This window comes from Cinclus cinclus, chromosome 9, assembly GCF_963662255.1.
Source record: "Cinclus cinclus chromosome 9, bCinCin1.1, whole genome shotgun sequence".
NCBI lineage: Eukaryota > Metazoa > Chordata > Aves > Passeriformes > Cinclidae > Cinclus > Cinclus cinclus.
In genome coordinates, this window is record NC_085054.1 from 25,202,774 (window position 1) to 25,220,949 (window position 18,176).

Sequence of the window (18,176 nt, forward strand, 5' to 3'; positions counted from 1 at the left end):
CCCCTCCTGTCCCTGCCTTTGGTAAAAACCACTCAAAATGTCCTTGCTTGTCCTTGTCCGGAGCAAACATTGAGACCCCATATTTGACCAGAGGTGGGGGAAATTTCCTCTTCTTTGAAAAATATTCAGATCAACAACAGTGATAATCCACTCCTTGTAACAAGGGGCTTTTTTTTGACCAAAATAAAAAAAAAAAAAGGAAAAAAAAAAAGCGTGTGTGCATCCAGCCTGGAAATGCAGGTGAGGGCACCGGAGGTACAGTCATTTTTTATTGGTAGCAGCTGACTTGTAGAGACACAAGGAAATTTCATCTATTCAAAATGTGTTCTCCTGCTGTTGCAGCTACCATGGAGTTACCAGAGCCATGGGGAGTTACTGGTCTTGTTCCCTTTACGTGGAAATCACTTGACTCTCATTCCCTTATTGTCCCTCTCTGGGTATTATTATTATCAGTAATAAGTACAGCAATGCAATAGTTCTCCTTAAATGTTACTGCAGAAAAGTAAATAATTTCTTATTCCCGTGGCTTTTTTCCTGTTATTTCATAGAGGCACTACTTTGGGAATAGATTTTAAAGGACAAGTATTATGTTTAATGACTCAGAAAGAAATGAAAATGATTACTGATACGGAGCCTGAAGAAAAACAGTATTTGGAGCAGGTCACATAACAGGAAAAACCCATATCTATTTAGATAAGATGTGCCTAACAGTATGACAGAAAAGAAAATAGGGAAAATCCATTCAGACAAGGAGGAAGGTTTCAGGAGCTCATTTTGGCTACTCAAAGGACAATTAATTATTTAGCAGGAACTACTAATGACTGCTTCATAAATAAATAAAAAAATAAACACTGAATCATCATTATAGAGAGTTAAGTGTCTATAAAGTAAAGTTTAATGGACTAAGGGTTTTTCACTCTTAATCAGAATACCAAAAGTTAAAATCAGACAGCCAGAGCAATCCACTCCTGCAAAAAGGCCAAATATACATGTTCCCTTCAAATAACTTCCAAATAAAAGATCAGCTGGCTGTGGTCTGAGAGGGAGGGAGGAGAACCAGTGAAGTGAGGGCAGGTGTAGGTCATCCTCATCACACAGGTGATGTGACCTGAGGTAACAGAGCAGCTTTCGGGCAGAGCAGGGGTGTTGATGGAGTGGAGCGAAAACAAAAGTGATAAGGAAGTTGTTATAGCAAGCTCAGCAGGGAGGAGACCAAAGGTTTTATGCTGTTGTTTACTGAACGATTGCTGTGAAGCCTTAGGTGAAATGCATCCTGCCATCACAAGGTGCAGATGGCATGCTTTAAAAAATAGCTGTGGGGCTTGCCTTGTAAATACAGACAATCCTGGTTTTTCTAAGCATCTGTGGCTGAGCACAGCTCTGTGCTGCAGGTGCAGTGTGTGCTGCTTGGACAGATTACTGCTTTGCTGCTCCTTTCCACAAAACCAACAGAGTTTTCCTGCCTGAGGGTCTTCCAGGCTGTCTCACTGTGGGTAAGACCATCCTATTTCCTGTAAAAGAGAATCCTTTGTTTGCTGGATTATTTTACCCTCTTGACAGCAAGAAGGCTCAGGGCTAGCGGTGCCAAGGCAAGCCTTCATGACCTGCTGGACCCAGTGTCCTGGCATCCCATCTGGCATGGGCTGAGTTTGCTTTAGGGTGCCCTTGGTTATTTGTTGTTGTCACAGGCCTTCAGAAGAAGGCATATGCTTTGTCAAATTAATTTGTTACCACTTTTCCTGGCACTCCTGTAGAAAAGCTCGCACAGTTCCTTCCAGTCAAGGGACAAGGCTCCCGTGGCTGGGGCTTGAGTGCTCTCTGCTCAGTCAGGGAGGGGCAGCTATGGATGGCAGATGCCACAGCAAATAATTGGGTGGGAGGCTGAGATGAAGCAGCATCAGCACACCTGAGGATGTGGCTGGCAGTGGGTGGCTCCATGTGGGTACAAGGCAAGGAAGCTGTTGGTGTGGGAAAGGTGTTTTCCTGCCGACCCCTCAATCCTTCTCTCCCGTACAGCCCTTAGTTACAGACACACAGAGCTCCTTTTATTCTTCTTTTTCATTCTCTAAACTGTCAGATGTCCCTGCCTTCCCATCTTGCTCCTAACAGCTCCTTTGAGAGGGTGAGGGCTGAGCTGCCCTCATTGCATTCTCTGCCTGCTCCCTGCCACACAGACCTGTGCTGCTGAGACTTTGTCCATCTCCTATGGCCTCACTCCCTTGCACATTGGTTTTGCTGCAACTTACAGCAGCTCCTTCTCCTCCTCCTATCCCCTGGCTGCTTCACAGCAACAAAGAAAAAACAAACAAACAAAAAAAACCCCACCCAGACCATTTTACTTGTTCTGCAGCTGAAAAAAAAAAAAAAAATCGTATGCAGGCTTCATGTTTGCTGATGTTTCAGCCTTGAATTTAGGGGCAAGGGATTTTGTCTCTGCTCTCCTTTAATTCCAGCAGAAGAGTTGAATAGCTGGGAAGAAGGGGTCAATATTCCAATTCTGATAAAAGTCTGCAAACATATGGCCTTTGCCAGCACAGCTGCTTTCCTGTGACCATAGAAAACCAAGGTTAAAATGCACGATGCTCATTCAAAAGGAAATGCAGTGGGAAAATTTTCACTGCACTATTTGTGTAGTTTTATTTCCAAAGGCAAATTGAAAAGTTGCAGTGTATTTCAGCTTGGCTTGACCTAAATGGCCAACCAAACAAGAAATAAATACCCCTTTGGGCTGAGTTTGACTTTGGGTCCCTTCTGCTTTAGTAGCCCCAGTCTGCTGCTTCTTTCTCAGACCAGATTCCTGGTAGGATGAAGTTTCTTGATTACCTGCACTGTTGTCTTGCTGGTGGAGTAAACAAGCTGAGTTAGTGGGAAGCCTCAGAAAAAGTCATTTGACAGTGCAGAAGAGGGCAATGATACTGCAGGAACTGATGGATAGAGGTCAGCTCTGTTTTGGGTCAATATTAAGTACTCTGTGTGGTTGTTTTGTTGGGCTTTTTTCTAGCAAAGAAGATGAAATGTTACAGTTCAAGAGTGTCACATCTATTGGTGCTTACTGAAAATGGAAATCCAGATAATAAACAAGCATTACTGCAGGGATCTGGGCACACAGAACTCCAGGATGGAGATGTATCTCTGAATTACATTTTTAGTCCACAACTCTGACCCTTCTGCCCCTATATCTTTCCTCACTGTTCCGTTACATATTTTTGTGGATTTTTTTTTGTTTTGTTTTGTTTTATTTTGTTGTTTTTAACCCTCCTCTGAAGCTTCACAGAGGCTGGAAACATTTTTTCTTGTCCCACATTCCTGTGTTCGAACTGTGTGTAGGAATGGGTGTCACTAAAGCTTGAATGGAGGGGACTGAGCAGACACGTGGTTGGTTTGAGATAAATGTTTACAGAGAGCAAAGAGAGATATCAGTCCTTCTTCTGTTTTCCACCCTGGCAAATCTGCATTCTGGGTAGATTCCCACCACTCCCTCTGCCATGTGGTTGCAAGCACTACTGGATTCTTGCTGCTCTGCAATCGATTTGTCTCCTGCATGAAAGTGAAAGAGTTTGGTCTAAAACCACTTTCATTATAACTGTGTTTACTTTCTCATGCCCATATGGAAGAGTGGTGCCTTCATAATTTGATCAGAGCTTTAAATTTAACCATGGTGACAAAGGAAAAGATAATAATAGGAGAAACAGTTATACGTACACCTGGTTTTTGGTTAACTTGGGGATTGTGTGGCTGGTGGGGTCAGAGTCTGGGGAGCCAGGCATGTGACTGTGGCTGCTTCTCCATGCAACAAGGAGTATTTGCTCAGGAGTTTCACCACCCCCTCCCAGGAGCGGCTGCCAACCACAGGGTAACGTGGTTTCACTGTAGAGGAGAAAAGATGAGTTTTCTATGTAAAATTACTTTTAGTACCATAGTGCTTCTTGACATGAAGGTCAATAAGTGCCTAAATTACTCTAAGTAACTGAGTTTATTATAATTCCTCTCTGTCAAATTCCCTTGCTGCAGCTGTGACACTGTGCTGTATAACTTATTTAATTATACAGTGGTGGTTGCTGCTGCGTGTCTGTTGTTGGGGATGTTATGAATATTTAGATTTTTCTTTCTCTTCAGTTCCGTAATTTAAACAAATTCACTGAAGTGTATTTAACCTGAAGTAATCTAGGCTGCATGCTGCTTTGGGCTGTGCTGGTTTAGAAACTTCCTTCTGCAAAATCATATTCAAGCAAAGCAATTTCTTTGGTGTAAAGATGGGAAGAGAATCAGCCCTTACAGGCTGCGCAGTTCTGGAGTTCCTCTTTCATTTGTTTTCTAAACCAATCTCAATTAAGGTGCTATTGGTGCTTTCAGTGGGTGTATTTTGACAGCCCGGACCTGTGCTGCAAACTTTCCCACCCACAGATATGCACACCCCCAGTTTTCCTCCCCAAAGGGTGCATTTGGACACCAGCCTCCACATATCAAAGGTCTGTGGGCTGCGCTGTGTTTAGCAACCTGGAGAGCAGCTATTGGAGGGCAGAAAGTGCAGGACAGGCGATTTCCATGACAAACCCTTTCCCCCCCTCCGAGGATACCCATACAACCTAAATAGGGATTGATTGTGTGCCTGTCTGCACTGTGCTGGGTAGGAAGACTGTGAGTAACATCTTGGAATATTTAAAGAAAAGGTTTAAGGGGAGGGTTAAGGGATTTTTTTTTTTTTTTTTTTTTTAACAAAGACATCAAGACAGAGGGGAGATCCATAAAGATGTATGCTGATCTAAAACAGGACAAATTATCATTCCTATAATTAAGCCTAATGGACCTTCCTGAGGAGGTTTGATAAGATGCCTTGCTAATATTCACTTTTTTATTATTATTATTTAGTCATTAAATTATGCATAAAGGACAAAACTAAAATAACCACAGACATTTGCATCACTTGTGCCTGACTAATTCTCATCCGTTGTCCTTCATAGCTTTAAAACAGGAAATAAGTAGTAGAGGCCACTGTTTGATAGGGAATGATAAATTATGGAAAAAATACTGTTTTTCTTAATTTAAGTTGCATGTGGTCTCTTTGAATGTGAAAGGTTGCCTTCAGTCAGAGTTGAGTTTTTGTATTGAATCATATTGCAGTACAAGCAAGTCCTGTGGAAGAGCAAGAGAGAAAAGAAAGAAGAAAAAAGTAAAAAAAATATACTGACTTCATGTCATCTGTAAAGTAAAAAACTGTAATAAAGTTTCAAGAAAAGAAAGAAGAAAACCTGGTCTAGTGGAAGGTGTCCCTACCCATGGCAGGGATTGGAACAAAGTGGTCTTTAAAATCCCTTCCAACCCAAACCAATCTGGGATTTTAGGGAAACACTTGAATGCCTTTTTTTTTTTTTTTTTTTAAGAGTAGGTGGTGGAGACAAATTATTTCTCTTAAAATATTCATTTTTTTCTCTAAGCCGTATTAAAAAACAAAATACCTGGCATAGAGCTATGTTTATCAAAGTGGGAAATGCATTTTCCACTGATGGGTCTGACTTTTAGTTTGAAGAAGGTACTGAATATTGTTTTCAGTTACAAGGAGGTAAATTGCATTGTTCTTACACAAATGTATTTGCTCTACATGTAGGAAACAACAAATGACTCATTAATTATTGTAAAATAATTGCACAGGACTCTATTCAGAAAAAAAAAAACAAACAAAACAACAACAAAACAAAACAAAAAATCAATAATGCAAGTCAGAGTTAAGAGGGGTGGGGAAAACCAACCCCAAGCAATTCTGGGATTCCTCTCTATGAAACCTAGCTCCCACTCAAAGGACAAAAGTACTTTCTTTTGCTGGTCTCAGAATTGGATCTCTGGCATTTCATTCCCCAAAAGGATTTTGATTGATTTTACTTTAGTAGTTTTATCTTATTTCATAATGTTTCCATTAAACAAGATATCCCTGAGCACTTAATCTTTTTTAACTTCTAGATTTTTGTATTTAATATTATATTTGCTGTCAAAATCTAATATCAATAAGAATTACAATAAATGTAAGTCATTGATCAGGTGCAGAAATGGTAGGGAAGCAAAAGGCTGATCCAGGAATTGCTGTGTGTAATAGAGACACATATTGACTCCAGTGAGGCCTCAAATGGAAACAAAACCCATCTGTGCTTGCCAGGTGGGTCAGTGGATGACCTGGGATATGGTGGCCATTAATCCACTGTAATAACTGGGTGTCCATGCTAAAAAAAATGGTGACTGGTGAGATAATAATAGGAAACTGCTGTGTTCATATGGTATACAGCAGGGAATCCACAGGCTGGATGAGAAGAATGTGGTTATAATACCAAATAGTCCTTCAAACACCCTTATCATCCACCTCCTGATCACAGATTTCAGGGCAATTACCTCAGTGGTCCCAGGGGATTTATGCTGGAGGCTCCCAAACCCCCCTTAGGTTATTTTCAGAAGAGGACAAAGGTGATGGCAGTACTAAAGCTCCATGGTCCCCCTCCTAGGGACCATGGGGGGTGAGCATCAATGAACAGATATTCTTAACTCAAGTTTCATCTGTTCAGAGAGCTGAAAAGGCTCCTTACCTCCAGGAGCTATATCTATCAACAGGGAGTGAAAAAAAAAAAAAAAAATTCCAGGGAGACCTGGTTTTCAACCCCTCAACTAAGGAATTTTTTTACATAATTTGGATTAAGTACTCATTATTAGAACTAGAGGGCTCTATCTTTATTATGTATATGCTGGACATGCTTCGATAATGGGATCAGGATGCCCATGCTGGGGTTGTAAATCAAAGGAGCAAGCTTTGGAAACAAAACCTAGTTCTGATTTCCAAGTGCCAATCCACATATTGCTTGGAAATAAGCACTCATTTACTGGTTAATTCTGTTTTGGAGAAGTGAAATTTAAGTTACATTATGTGCAGATTGTAATGAGGTAACTGTATTAGTGATGGCCATGGTGTCTGTGACCATAAATTGCTTTTCTTGTTGGCTCACAACATCTGGAGGAAATAAAGACCCCCTAAGCCATCCACCCTGGTGTCTGCCAAATCTGGTGCAGAAGGCTGATGCTTTTCTGACCTGCAGAAGAGCACACCTGTGACTGACATCCCAGTAGGGAACAGAGGCCTTGGATCTGCTGCTCAGCTGTGGAGGAGCTGAGGAGCAGGGAGCCTGGGGCACGGGGAGCCTGGTCACACTTTCTTCAGGGCTTGCAGTGGGGTGGCAGCTCTTTGGGACTTGGGGAATGTTGACCCCAGTCTGTTTGGCCACTTAAGCATCAACCCAGTTCGCAGTCTGAGTGTAGCTCTGTGCTTCCTAGAAACCTTGAAAAGCACACTGAAAGCCAATATGCTGACTTTTTTTTTTTTTTTTTTTTGCCCCAAACATTTTTGCCATTTTACTTTCCTTTTAACCACCTAAAAGATGATTAGGGTGAAGGGAATGATTAATTTGGCAACAATAAGGAGGTGTGAACGACCTGTGTGAAGGCAGCACAAAATAGGATGTCTCCAATAACTCCCAGGAGAGGATGAATATTAGCTAAATAAAAACTGTTGTTTTAAAGAACTCTGCTTTTTTTTTTTTTTTCTTTTAACTCTGCCTGCTGAGAGGAGGGGAAAAATTTTTACTGTGTAAGGTATCAGGTCTGGAGGGGAAAAAGATTATGTTCTCATCATAAAACAAATGATAGCAGATTAAAGCAGGTAAGTAGCATCACGCTGGCCATTTGGCCAGAGTATAAACAGGTTTGGGTTAATTGGCACTAAGGAGGCTGTGCTGTTTGGGGGTTTATATTTAAATAGCAACCGTTGTCCTTCCCATATGTGTTGACAAAGCTCTTCTCGACAGTCATCTGTTGTTCTATCCACAGCTTGTTTCTGATAGCTGTATGTAGGATATTTTGGCTTTAAAAAATGAGAGCTTATGGAAGAGATATGTGCTTAAAGAGGTGGTTATTTCTTCCCCTGGAACAGAGTGAAAAAGCCATATTCTCTAGTGGCTCTGTGTTCCTTGTTATGTGCTAATCTATTTCAGCCTATCCCCTTGAGTGTTCCTTTGCACCAAGACTCTTGGGGATGTTAAAAAGGAGAACATTGTGTGGTGTAACTGCACATTTCCCTAAACTGGGGCAGCCACCAAGCACCTCACTGAGCCTCTAGGCTGCCTGCTGCCACAAAACACAGAGGGGAAGCCTTGCCTTAAAGTGCAGAGTACGTGCTGCAAACCTTTTCTGCCAATTGTAAAGCCAAGTGCACAAGTGGTGTCTGGAACAGTGGTGTCTCTGAGCATTACAGTTACAGGACTGTTTTCATATCAAGATCAATGATCTTGTAAATTTTGCAGTTAGTTTTGGGCGTTCTCTTAGAATTCATGGTCTGTCATATTTCTGATTTCACTTGGGCTTCTCTTGTTTCCCAGGAGAAACAGATCTAAGCCAGCATTTGCTGGACAGCTGCTGTAGCTGAAAGGAAATATTAATTCAAGGCCCTGATCTTGAAAGTTCTGTTTGCCTGACACCTGCATCCTGCGTGCTCTGTCCTTGCACAAGAGCACGGCTGAACACAAACACCCCTCCAATTTTTGAGGCAAAAAATGCTGAAAGGGGTTGAACATTGCACAGCCTGGAAACAACTTCAGTGTATCTGTGCACCTGCTATTCTTAGGAGCTCAGACTGCAGAAACAATAATACTGCCTCTGACTTTGATGTCTCCAGACTGAGAGTGACACTCCAGCATTTGGAGCGCTGTCAGTCTGGTGGGAGAACTTAGAAGAGGCTGATAAAGTTTAAAAAAGAAAGAGCTTTGTAGCTATAGAAGGGAAAGAAAAAAGCCTTTGGGGGTTATAGCAATATGTTGCCTTGGAAATATTTGATCAGGTTTACCATTCTATCCAGACACTTCATTTTTTCAAAAGCTTTAAATCGAGTACGTTTGGGTCTTCAATGATGCAGTTTTAGTGGCTGCTTATCAGCTACTCGTGGCTATGCAAACTGCAGAAGCTAATTCTGAACATTTTTGACTTTCAGGTGAAATTGAACGACCTAAAAATGGATCCATCTTCTCCTGTGCTCCCAGCAAGCATTTTGGAACAAACTGCCTCACAGCTCGGATGCAGTCCCACAGACAAAAAACTTGCTTTCCACTTAGATGAAAAGGATGAGTTAAAGCATCTTCGGGAATGTTTCTGTATCCCCAAAGTCAAGGATCTGCCTCCAAGTGAGAGTTATAATTGCTGTGAGGGAGAGGGAGGGGGAAAGGGCTGGGCTTCACATCTTCTGCATGTGTTTATCACAAGTCTTTGGAAATCATCGTCACTTATGAGATAATTGAGCAATTGTAGTCATATCTGAGCACAGAATGTCCCTGCTGTTGCTAAATCGATCCATCAGCTTATTCTAGCACCAAAAGCTCTATGTTCTCATTGCCATCCTGAATCAAGTGTGAGGATACAGTACTTATGTGGTGCTTATGCTGTCAGTCAGCAGCTTTGAACAATGTAGTGTCTGATTGAAAATTATAGGCAGGAGCTTTTTGTCTAATGGCTCGAAACAGCAGCGTGACTTGGGTAGTTCGGAGCAGTTGTTTCCTTGGTGTGATTCAGTTTGGCATTATCTGTCTGGTTACAATTATTTTAGTTAATGAAAGAGGCAGTATATATATTATGTCAACATTTATATCTTATTGCTGGTGGTGGAGCTGTTTTCTCACTGAGGCCAAATGGAAGACTGTACCTCAGAACAAATACTTCATCTGAGCAAACAATTCATAATGAAGCCTTTTATTTGAAGACATTTTGCACTTTCCTCATGAATTGCCTAAAAATAGATAGTACATGACATCAGTGAAGCTATGTAAAATTATTCTGGACATTTTTCTTCTTCTTTCCTGTTCCACAAGTTGTTTTGAGGAGCCTGTAGCATGTCTGGACATGGGGAGGTCTTGGTGTAGGGGCAGGAGGGGTGGAAAGGGGGTGGCAGGCGTAGAGGAAAGCATTTGCTTCAGGTTAGCACTCCCAGGCCACCAAAACTAAAACCCAGCTCCAACTTTTTTTTGGTACCTGCAATAAGCATAATGTATAGCCAAATTCATGCAGGGAAACCTGGTGGGAGCAGCCACCTATGGAGGCAGCAAGGTCTTGGCTTCTCCTCCTGCTTCCCAAGTCCTGCCTGGGTTTATTTTCATCTCAATCATGTGGAGAGCAAAAGCTGTGCTGGCTCTGCAGGCCCTGGTCACTGCAAGCTGGACACTGAAGAAATTATTATTTCATACAGGCATAGTCACTATCCTCTTTTCTTGCCTTGGCAAAATGTACCTATTGAAAATGAAAGGAAAAAATATTATTTTTCCTTACAATTATTTTTTGTTTTGTTTGTTTTTTGTTTTGTTTTGTTTTCCTATAAATGCAGGCAGAATTTTCTGCAGATTTTCTTTTTCTGAAAGGAGCAGTACTGATGGTAAATGAGAAATTACAGGTGCATTCACCAAAGTGTGTCCAGTAAGGGACTGTGATAGAAAGTGGTGTCAAGAGTCTGAATTCCTGGACATCTTTTGAAACTATCTGTCTTCAGCAACTGCCTGCTGAGCAGTGATGAGTGTTGGGAATGCAGTCTGCTCCTGCCCTTGGGACACAGAATGATAAATCTTAGTTCTCTATGTTCTGGTGGTATTGGCTTATCTTTCTGCACATTTAAATCTTTGAGTTGTGCTGCTTTTATTGCTCAGAGCAGGAATGGACACAACTGGACACTTTGTAAATATTTAAACTATGTGCTTCTTCCATGCCTCTGTATATTTTTTCCCCATTTTTTTTTTTTTAACCCTGGTTGCTTAAGAGAGTTTCCTAAACCTCCTCTGTTTGTTTGGATATTTGGATATTCTATACTCAAAGGTCGTTTAGCTGCCACCATGGTGCTGCAAGATGTGCCACTAGAGCTGGAAAGGTGCTGGAACACAGCTCCCATGGCAGGGGTGCTGCTGGAATGCAGCCCAAGCAGGAGTAGCTGGACCTTTGACTGAAGAATGTCAAATATCTCTCCAGGATATCAAAGGTCACTTTTCAGTGTGGTGTTGTAGCAGCTTCAGATTAAAGACTCTTCTGAGAAGTAGGTAGAGGTTTTCATACCCATGTGACAGTTTAGGTTTCTTCCCTTCCAACATCCTTTTATTATTATTATTATTATTATTATTATTATTTATTATTATTATTACCACAATATTTATACCCAAAGATTGCTGATGTGGGATTTGCCCCCTGTGGTTACAATAATATTTAGTCTTGAGACTGTGGATATATATGTTTTAGTGAAGATAAACAATGTACAAGGTATTACGAGTTGAAAAGCACCCATCATTCTGGTGTTCCTAAATTGAGGGGTTTTTCCCTCCCCTTTTTTTTCCCTGTCCTTTTCTGTGCTTCAGCTGTCATCAGGAACAGCTTCCCTGCTGAAGAACAGCAGGGGTGTAAATACATATATATATTTACATTGTGTGACTATACCATAGAGACAGATCTGCCATGACATTTATCTTCACCCAGGAGCGGATGCCAGATAGCATATTCCTGAAGATAAATGTCATTACAGAGATTAGCCATCAAATATTCTTTATATATTTACATAAAACATTACAATGAGGCTTTAAAATGAAACCTTATAAGAAGCAGATGAGAACATCCATAGGAGACAACAGTAAGATGACGTACAGGAAAATATTTAGGAAGTCATTATAATAGTTTAATTTAGTTATCAAGTTATAAACTGCCAGGGCTGTTTGTTTGCCGTATCAGTCAAGAGGAAACCAGTAACAGCCTAACTCCCTGCAAATCTCTGAGGTTTTATGTGCAAGCATGAGGGACGAGGCTCAGGTGAGCAAATGAGGAAACGATGACAGCAGAAGATTTAGGGAAATGTTTGGATCCCATTGCTCTCAGAGCTGACAACAAAGTCTCTTTAACTCTCTCTTCGTGCACTGCAGGGAGGAGGCAGGAATGCCTGGATTGCAGCTGGGCACCAAATCACATCCGAGCAGGGCTGTGGCTTGTGCTCTGTCACCTCGTCGAGGAGTTGGGTGTCATTTGGGTTTCTTGGGAATAAAAAGATGCCCCGGAGTGAAAGCACTGAGCTGTATTTCCCAGAAAAAAATGGTTAAATGTAGTGGTTAATCAAAAAATCTTGCTTTTTTGGAGGGAAGGCGAGGGGGTGCAGACAGGTGTTTTATCCTTCATCTAAAGACAGAGCTCAGATTAGTATAAGCAGATTTTGTCCTTCCTTTGTGGTTAATAAACCCATTGCATTTTTCCTTTTTGTTTGAAGACAGAATATTTCTGACAATAAGCTTGCTTTTCCTTTTAGGTTTTAAAGGTATGAAAGTGCATCTTTAATGTAGATGAATGGGTATAATTAGTATGCAAAATAATGTACATGATTAGATTTGACCAGTTTGCAGGAATCTGAGTAGGTGTGTGAATATATGTTATAATTAATTAATCTTAATGTAAATGTATTTTTTGATCCAGGCTTCTCTAAGAGCACATTTCAATAATTATTTCTTTTTTTTTTCTTTGCCTTTATTTCCTCAGTTGTGTTTATTTCCTGTTAGAATATTTCAATATGTATTTCAAATCAACTACAGCTCCTCCAGAAATAGAAAGGGCCAATACAATGAGAAATAAATGTAATTTTGGGAAAGACAAGTGCTCGGCTTAGGGGAAAAAATGTATTAAGAATACCACAGTAAATGTGGAGTTGTTGGAGCACGAGGAGGTGCTGATCAGGAGCAATTACAAAGATGGTGAAAAAAAACAAGCAGCAATGGTCCAAAATGAGTCTTTTTGTGATGTCAGAGAGAGGGAAATGTAGAGATTTTTGTCAAAGGGAAAAAAGTTCATCCAGATTTAGAATTGATAACACATCAAGAAAAGAATATCCAAAGGAACAGGTATAAATGTGCTAAAATGCACTTTATCAAAAAGGCAATGCCTTACCTCTCCAACAGTGAGCAAGAGGTGTTTTTATTTAGAAAGGACTGTGGTGCAAGAAAAGCTGCCTTGTTTATAATCCCTCACCTATTTTACTGCTTGGTGAGTATTAGTGAGATCGAGCTCCAAATTCTTGAGCAAGGATTCTTCTCTCTAATCCAGTGGGACAGTGTTATTGTGTTTCTTGGTAGGAAAAGAACTGTTAATAGAATTAATCTGGGGGCATGGATGATATTTATGCCTCTCTGTTTTCATTCATATTACAAAGGAGATGAAAAACAGACATAGTATCTGCAGAACAGATTAGGCTGAGATTGCTCTCTGACATGCTTTTTAAAAGCCTCTAAAACTTTAATTAAGAAATTACCCAAGTTGTCTATATTCCTGAAAAATGTGTTTCTGGGGATGTTCAGTGAAATTGCTAACTCTTAGTGTAAAAGGTAGTAAGAAACCTTTTCCAGGCTGTTTTTCTACAGGCCTTACAAAATTTTCACAGACTGAATTGCAATCTTATGGTTCATTTTTAGCACGTATCGTAACATGCTCATTCATTTGATCTTTATTCAGAGGGATAGCAATTATGTTCACCAAAATTGTCTGTGATATTAGCTTTTAGGGGTACTGTAAGTATAGGTAGAGACAAATGCAAATTACCACTTCTAGAAGGTCACCATCACTTGTCCCTCCAAGAATCTCTAACATGAGAAATAACAGAAGAAGGCTGTGTTTGGATTGATAGATGATGACACAGGGTAATTAGATTGTTCAGTACCTCTCTAGAGCTATTATTTATAAATTTCTACTGCCTTGCTTTTCTCCTAATCATTGAAAGGATTTGTCAACATAGATTTCCTCCTCCTCCTCAGACAATGACATGAAGTGCAGCCCACAGTATTTGCTGACAAGACAAGAACTTTTGAGACTGCCTTAAAATATTCTTCTCAACAATTACATTTTTCTAACAGAGATTTAATAGTTCAGGGACAATTTACATGAGAGACACAGATTTACCTAGTCCTAACTTTTATTAAATGTGTGATTCCAGTAGCTTCGTGATTCAGAGTAGGCATATATTGGTGGTGGAAGAAAAGTGGATAGCCTGATTGGGAACATGCTCCCTGTTTACTCACTGTTGGTTACAGACCTGATAAAATGGGTGCCAGTGGCTGCTTCTCACAAAGCCCCTGGGAGCTGGGGATTTAGTGGTGCCTGAACTCACATCAACTCCAAAAATTGTGGAGGAAAAGGTGAATAATTGCTTGCAAATCGCCTGCTGTCATCCTTAGATCCTTTGCAGGGTTACCTGAGTGATGTTCTGTGAGAGAGGTCAGGATGTGACACCTCTGTTGGCATGTCCCAGGGGATGGGGGATGGAGAGAGCTCTGGAGGTGGCACATGTGTGGGTGTGTTTGGGGAGGGGGGTGTGTGCACACCTGTTGAGCCTCCTGTGCTCAGTCCCACGAGCATTTTGTTTCTCTGCTTTCTCTCCACAGCTGACCTGGCCCTGGTGAATGGAGAGGAGAGCTGTGTGTACTTTGTTGGGAATTCTCTTGGGCTCCAGCCAAGAAAAGTTAAAACTTACGTGGATGAAGAACTGGACAAGTGGGCTCGAACGTGAGTACCCTGCAGGGTGTGCCAGATGCTGACCTGTGCTTCAGAGGAGCACTTTATTTTGGGATATTCCTAGGAACTGCTTGAACAGCTGAATAGTGTGTTAAAAGTACTGCAGCCCAGGAGTGAAACACGTTCAGTCTTTCCCCAGTGCTGTTTATATCTCTTTTAAAGGCAGGGGCAGTAAAACAGGCAAACAGACCCTTTCAGCTGATCGTGCTGTTTGTGGTAGCTCTGCCTGGCTCACCTCAAGGACCTGTGCAGTTTAACCCTCCCCACCCAGCAGTGTTTGTAAAGGGTGTTCCTACAAGGCACACAAATCTGTTTGGTTGCTGCTGCTGGCTGGTGAATGTGGTGGGGCTCCAGGCCCTGTTATTTTCTAATTAATGTTTTTAACAGCGTGTGATTCACCCTGCAGGCCTTGCAGCAAGCAGTTCCCCTTGAAACAGCACTGAATGCAGGTGATGCTGCTGCCCATGCTGGCAGGTTTTTGGCTCCTCTTAAACCAGGTCTCTGCCTGACAAGTTCATTTATTTAGAAAGAAACATTCCTGTCTTCTCAGTATCATCTCATCAAGGAGCTGATTCTGAATTGCAACAAGCTTTGCTGAATCAACCTGATGTAAAAGAGACAGGATAAAAGGACATATTGCAGGAAAGGGACACTGTTGTCATAACAAATGGAGAACTTTTAATATATATAGGGGGAAGGAAAACCTTTTTTTGCTTTTTATTTAGGTTTTTTTTTTAATATTATGTTCTGTTTCCATTAAGAGTGTGCTTTGAGATCTCCAGCACCTGCCTGAGCAGCTGGAACAGGGATGAGTAAGGAAAATGATGAGTAAAAAACTGGGAACTGAAGGTGGGAAAGGAAAATAACATCCAGATGAGTGAGTGAGCTGGGTGAGAGATGAACTCTTTTATAGGGTGCGGGATATGAGTGGAACAGATGTGATTTCATGGTGAGAGAGCAGAGGAAATATGGAGAGGCAGAAGAGGAAAAATGAATTCTGCTAAGTGGGCAGCCTTGTTTCAGCAGGAACAGTTGAGATGCAAATGTGAGAAATCTGTAGCTGCTCTTCCACTTGTAAATGTATGAATGCTGGGAGCTCATCAATATGGTTTATTGATTCCTATTTTTCACCTGTATTCTTATAGGTGAGAAGGCTGAGAACGAGTGGGAGTGAGTGGAACTTTGGGAAGAGCTCATTCCTTCTGGTTATTCAGTCAGCACAGCAATGCAGATTCTCCAGTCTTTTTAAAAAATTGCAACCCTGTCCATTTCTGTGTTGTTATCCCACTTTGTCAGGGAAACAGCTGAGCTCCTTCAAAAGGCAGAAGTCAGATAACATTCTTAGTGTGATGCACTGGGACTGCAAATGTATTTCAGCTCCTCCACTGTATCTTTTCACTGCCTCACTTCTATTCTTGTGTTTGTCTTTGCTGCAGTGAAAGATGAGTTTTTCCTCAGTGACTGTAAAAACCTGGAAGAAAAAGGTAGGCAGTGTGTTCCTTCAGATCAAAAGTGCCTTCAGGAACTGTATCTAGGGGGAAAATATGGCTGAACATTGATTTCAAGCCACTGCAAGAGAGGGAGAAAAACTAGAAAGGCTGTTTGCCAAAAACACACCTTGGCCTCAGAAGCCTTACCCAGAATAAATCAGAAAGTTTAAAAACAAATTCAAATGAAAACAAAACCTGAGAACAAACTAAGCAAAACCCCTCAAATTAAGATCAACAAAGAAACATCAAATCCTGAACCTAAACCAACTGAGACAGCTGGGGTACAATCAAGCTAATTTTGAGAACTGTGTATGTATAGAGAAGGTGGTGAATGGAATGCAAAGGAATAGGTGGCTGAAGGTACAGAAATGAGTACTTTTATTCCAGTCACCAAGGACAGCTTAGCAAAACCCAGTCTAAGGTGGTAGCTGTTCCCAGGTGAAGGCTGTTCAATGGCTGTTGTGTCAGCAGTGTAGGGTGTAGTGGCTCTGGCTTAGACAAATAAGTAGCAAGAATCTAAGAAATGGCATGCAAATTAGGCACATCCATCAAGTCAGCAATAGTATAGATTCTGGGTTTCTTATAAATTGCTTTATTGCATTTTCTGTTTGTTTTGTCTTGGGACCCATCTCAAAGAGCTGAGTCCATTTAAATGGCTTTCACTGCTTGTAGTTAATGGCACAAGTGAAAAGGAAGATTACCAAGTGCTGGTCAAGGGCAAGGAAGCTGTAGCTTTATCTCCAAGTAGTGATGGCAACTCATTATGCAAACAGCTGGGAGAGAAAAGCATGGAAAAGCCTTTTGCTTGTTGTGTTTCCTCTTAGTGCTTAGCTCCTTTCCCCCACCTCCACTTTAACTGGTGGGTTACAGCTCTCATCCTACATCTGCCTCCCACATACCTTCACTGGTTTTGTGTTCTTCCTCTCCATGTCCCTCATTCCTCTGTTTCGTATGCTAATGTAGCAAGATTGCAAATCCAAGCCACTGGCATTCTTAGTATGGATTTAAAAGCAGCCTCTGAGGCTTCATGTTTCAGTTATGATTTCAGCTAAATCCGAGATTTATTGAATGAGGGGCGAAAAGGGTTGAAGACTTGTTCCCTCATGTTTGGCCTAGAGTAGCCAATAACCCAATGTTTTAAAAGTCCAAACATCAAGGGACTTTTTTTGGTTGGAGGAAGACCAAGAGGTGCTTTGCTGTGCCTTGTTTTCCCCTTTGCTCTGCCAGAACTGATTAAGTAATTAAAATATTTTACAGAATCATTACTGTGTGTGAGCATACTCACTGCAGCAGACATGTCTCTCTCGTCTGAATAACTCATTAAAGTGGAACAATTAAAACAGAAGGTAGCCTGCTGTAGCCAGTTGTGCTCATGTGAAGGGCTGGCAAGGCGACTGGGGAGTGGGGAACCTGCTGCATGCAGGTCTTGAGGACTGGAGCTGTTGAGCAAAATTAAGACTGAAAGGAAAAAATACTGTTCTCTGTGGACGTATCAGTGTAGGGGAGGGAAGGAATCACTTATGTGAAAAGTATGTTGGCACAGCAAATATAAACAAAGAATTAATAAATTGAGGCTAGAAATAAAACATATATATATATATATTTCTAAGCATTGAAGCAGTCTGGCAAGAGGCTGACATGGACATAGTAGATTAACTACCTCCTAGTTTGAGGAAGGCTTTACAATGTAAATCCTGCAGTAGTAAATACTATTTTCAGCAAGTCAGAAGGTATCTTTGGTTCTGTGTGCTGAACTAATCCTGCAAGATATGAGAACTCTGCAAAGAGGAATGAAGCTTGTCCAAGCCCTGTTTGACAGCCCCACCTCTCCAGCCCTTCTCAGGACTCCTCTCAGCACTCTGCCTTTCAGCAGGTTGTATGGTAGAGCTGCAAATGCCTGTTTTAATGCTCTGGGATTTTAGTTTTGTTTTTAATCTGCTGGTCCATACAGCTCTCTTTCTTTTGCTATGTCTTCCTTTTTTTGGCTGCTTCTTTGCTTGAAACCATGGTCCAACTTAAATGGCTGTACTAGCTCATTAAATACCTCGCATCATTTTTGGCAAGGGAGCAAGAAGGAAATTTGCACTTGAACAAGAT

At 41.2% G+C, this 18,176-nt stretch overlaps 1 protein-coding gene across 1 annotated transcript in view; it reads left to right on the top strand.

The window, feature by feature from the left end:
* Window positions 1–3,844: 3,844 nt before the first annotated feature.
* The window catches only part of KYNU (kynureninase), a 58,282-nt gene continuing 43,950 nt past the window's right edge, over window positions 3,845–18,176 (top strand). Inside the window, exons 1-3 of the mRNA XM_062498263.1 lie at window positions 3,845–3,853; window positions 9,017–9,206; window positions 14,460–14,580. Of these exons, the coding sequence (XP_062354247.1) occupies window positions 9,038–9,206; window positions 14,460–14,580 (290 nt within the window). The 5' untranslated portion in view covers window positions 3,845–3,853; window positions 9,017–9,037. The remainder of the gene's footprint in view (window positions 3,854–9,016; window positions 9,207–14,459; window positions 14,581–18,176) is intronic.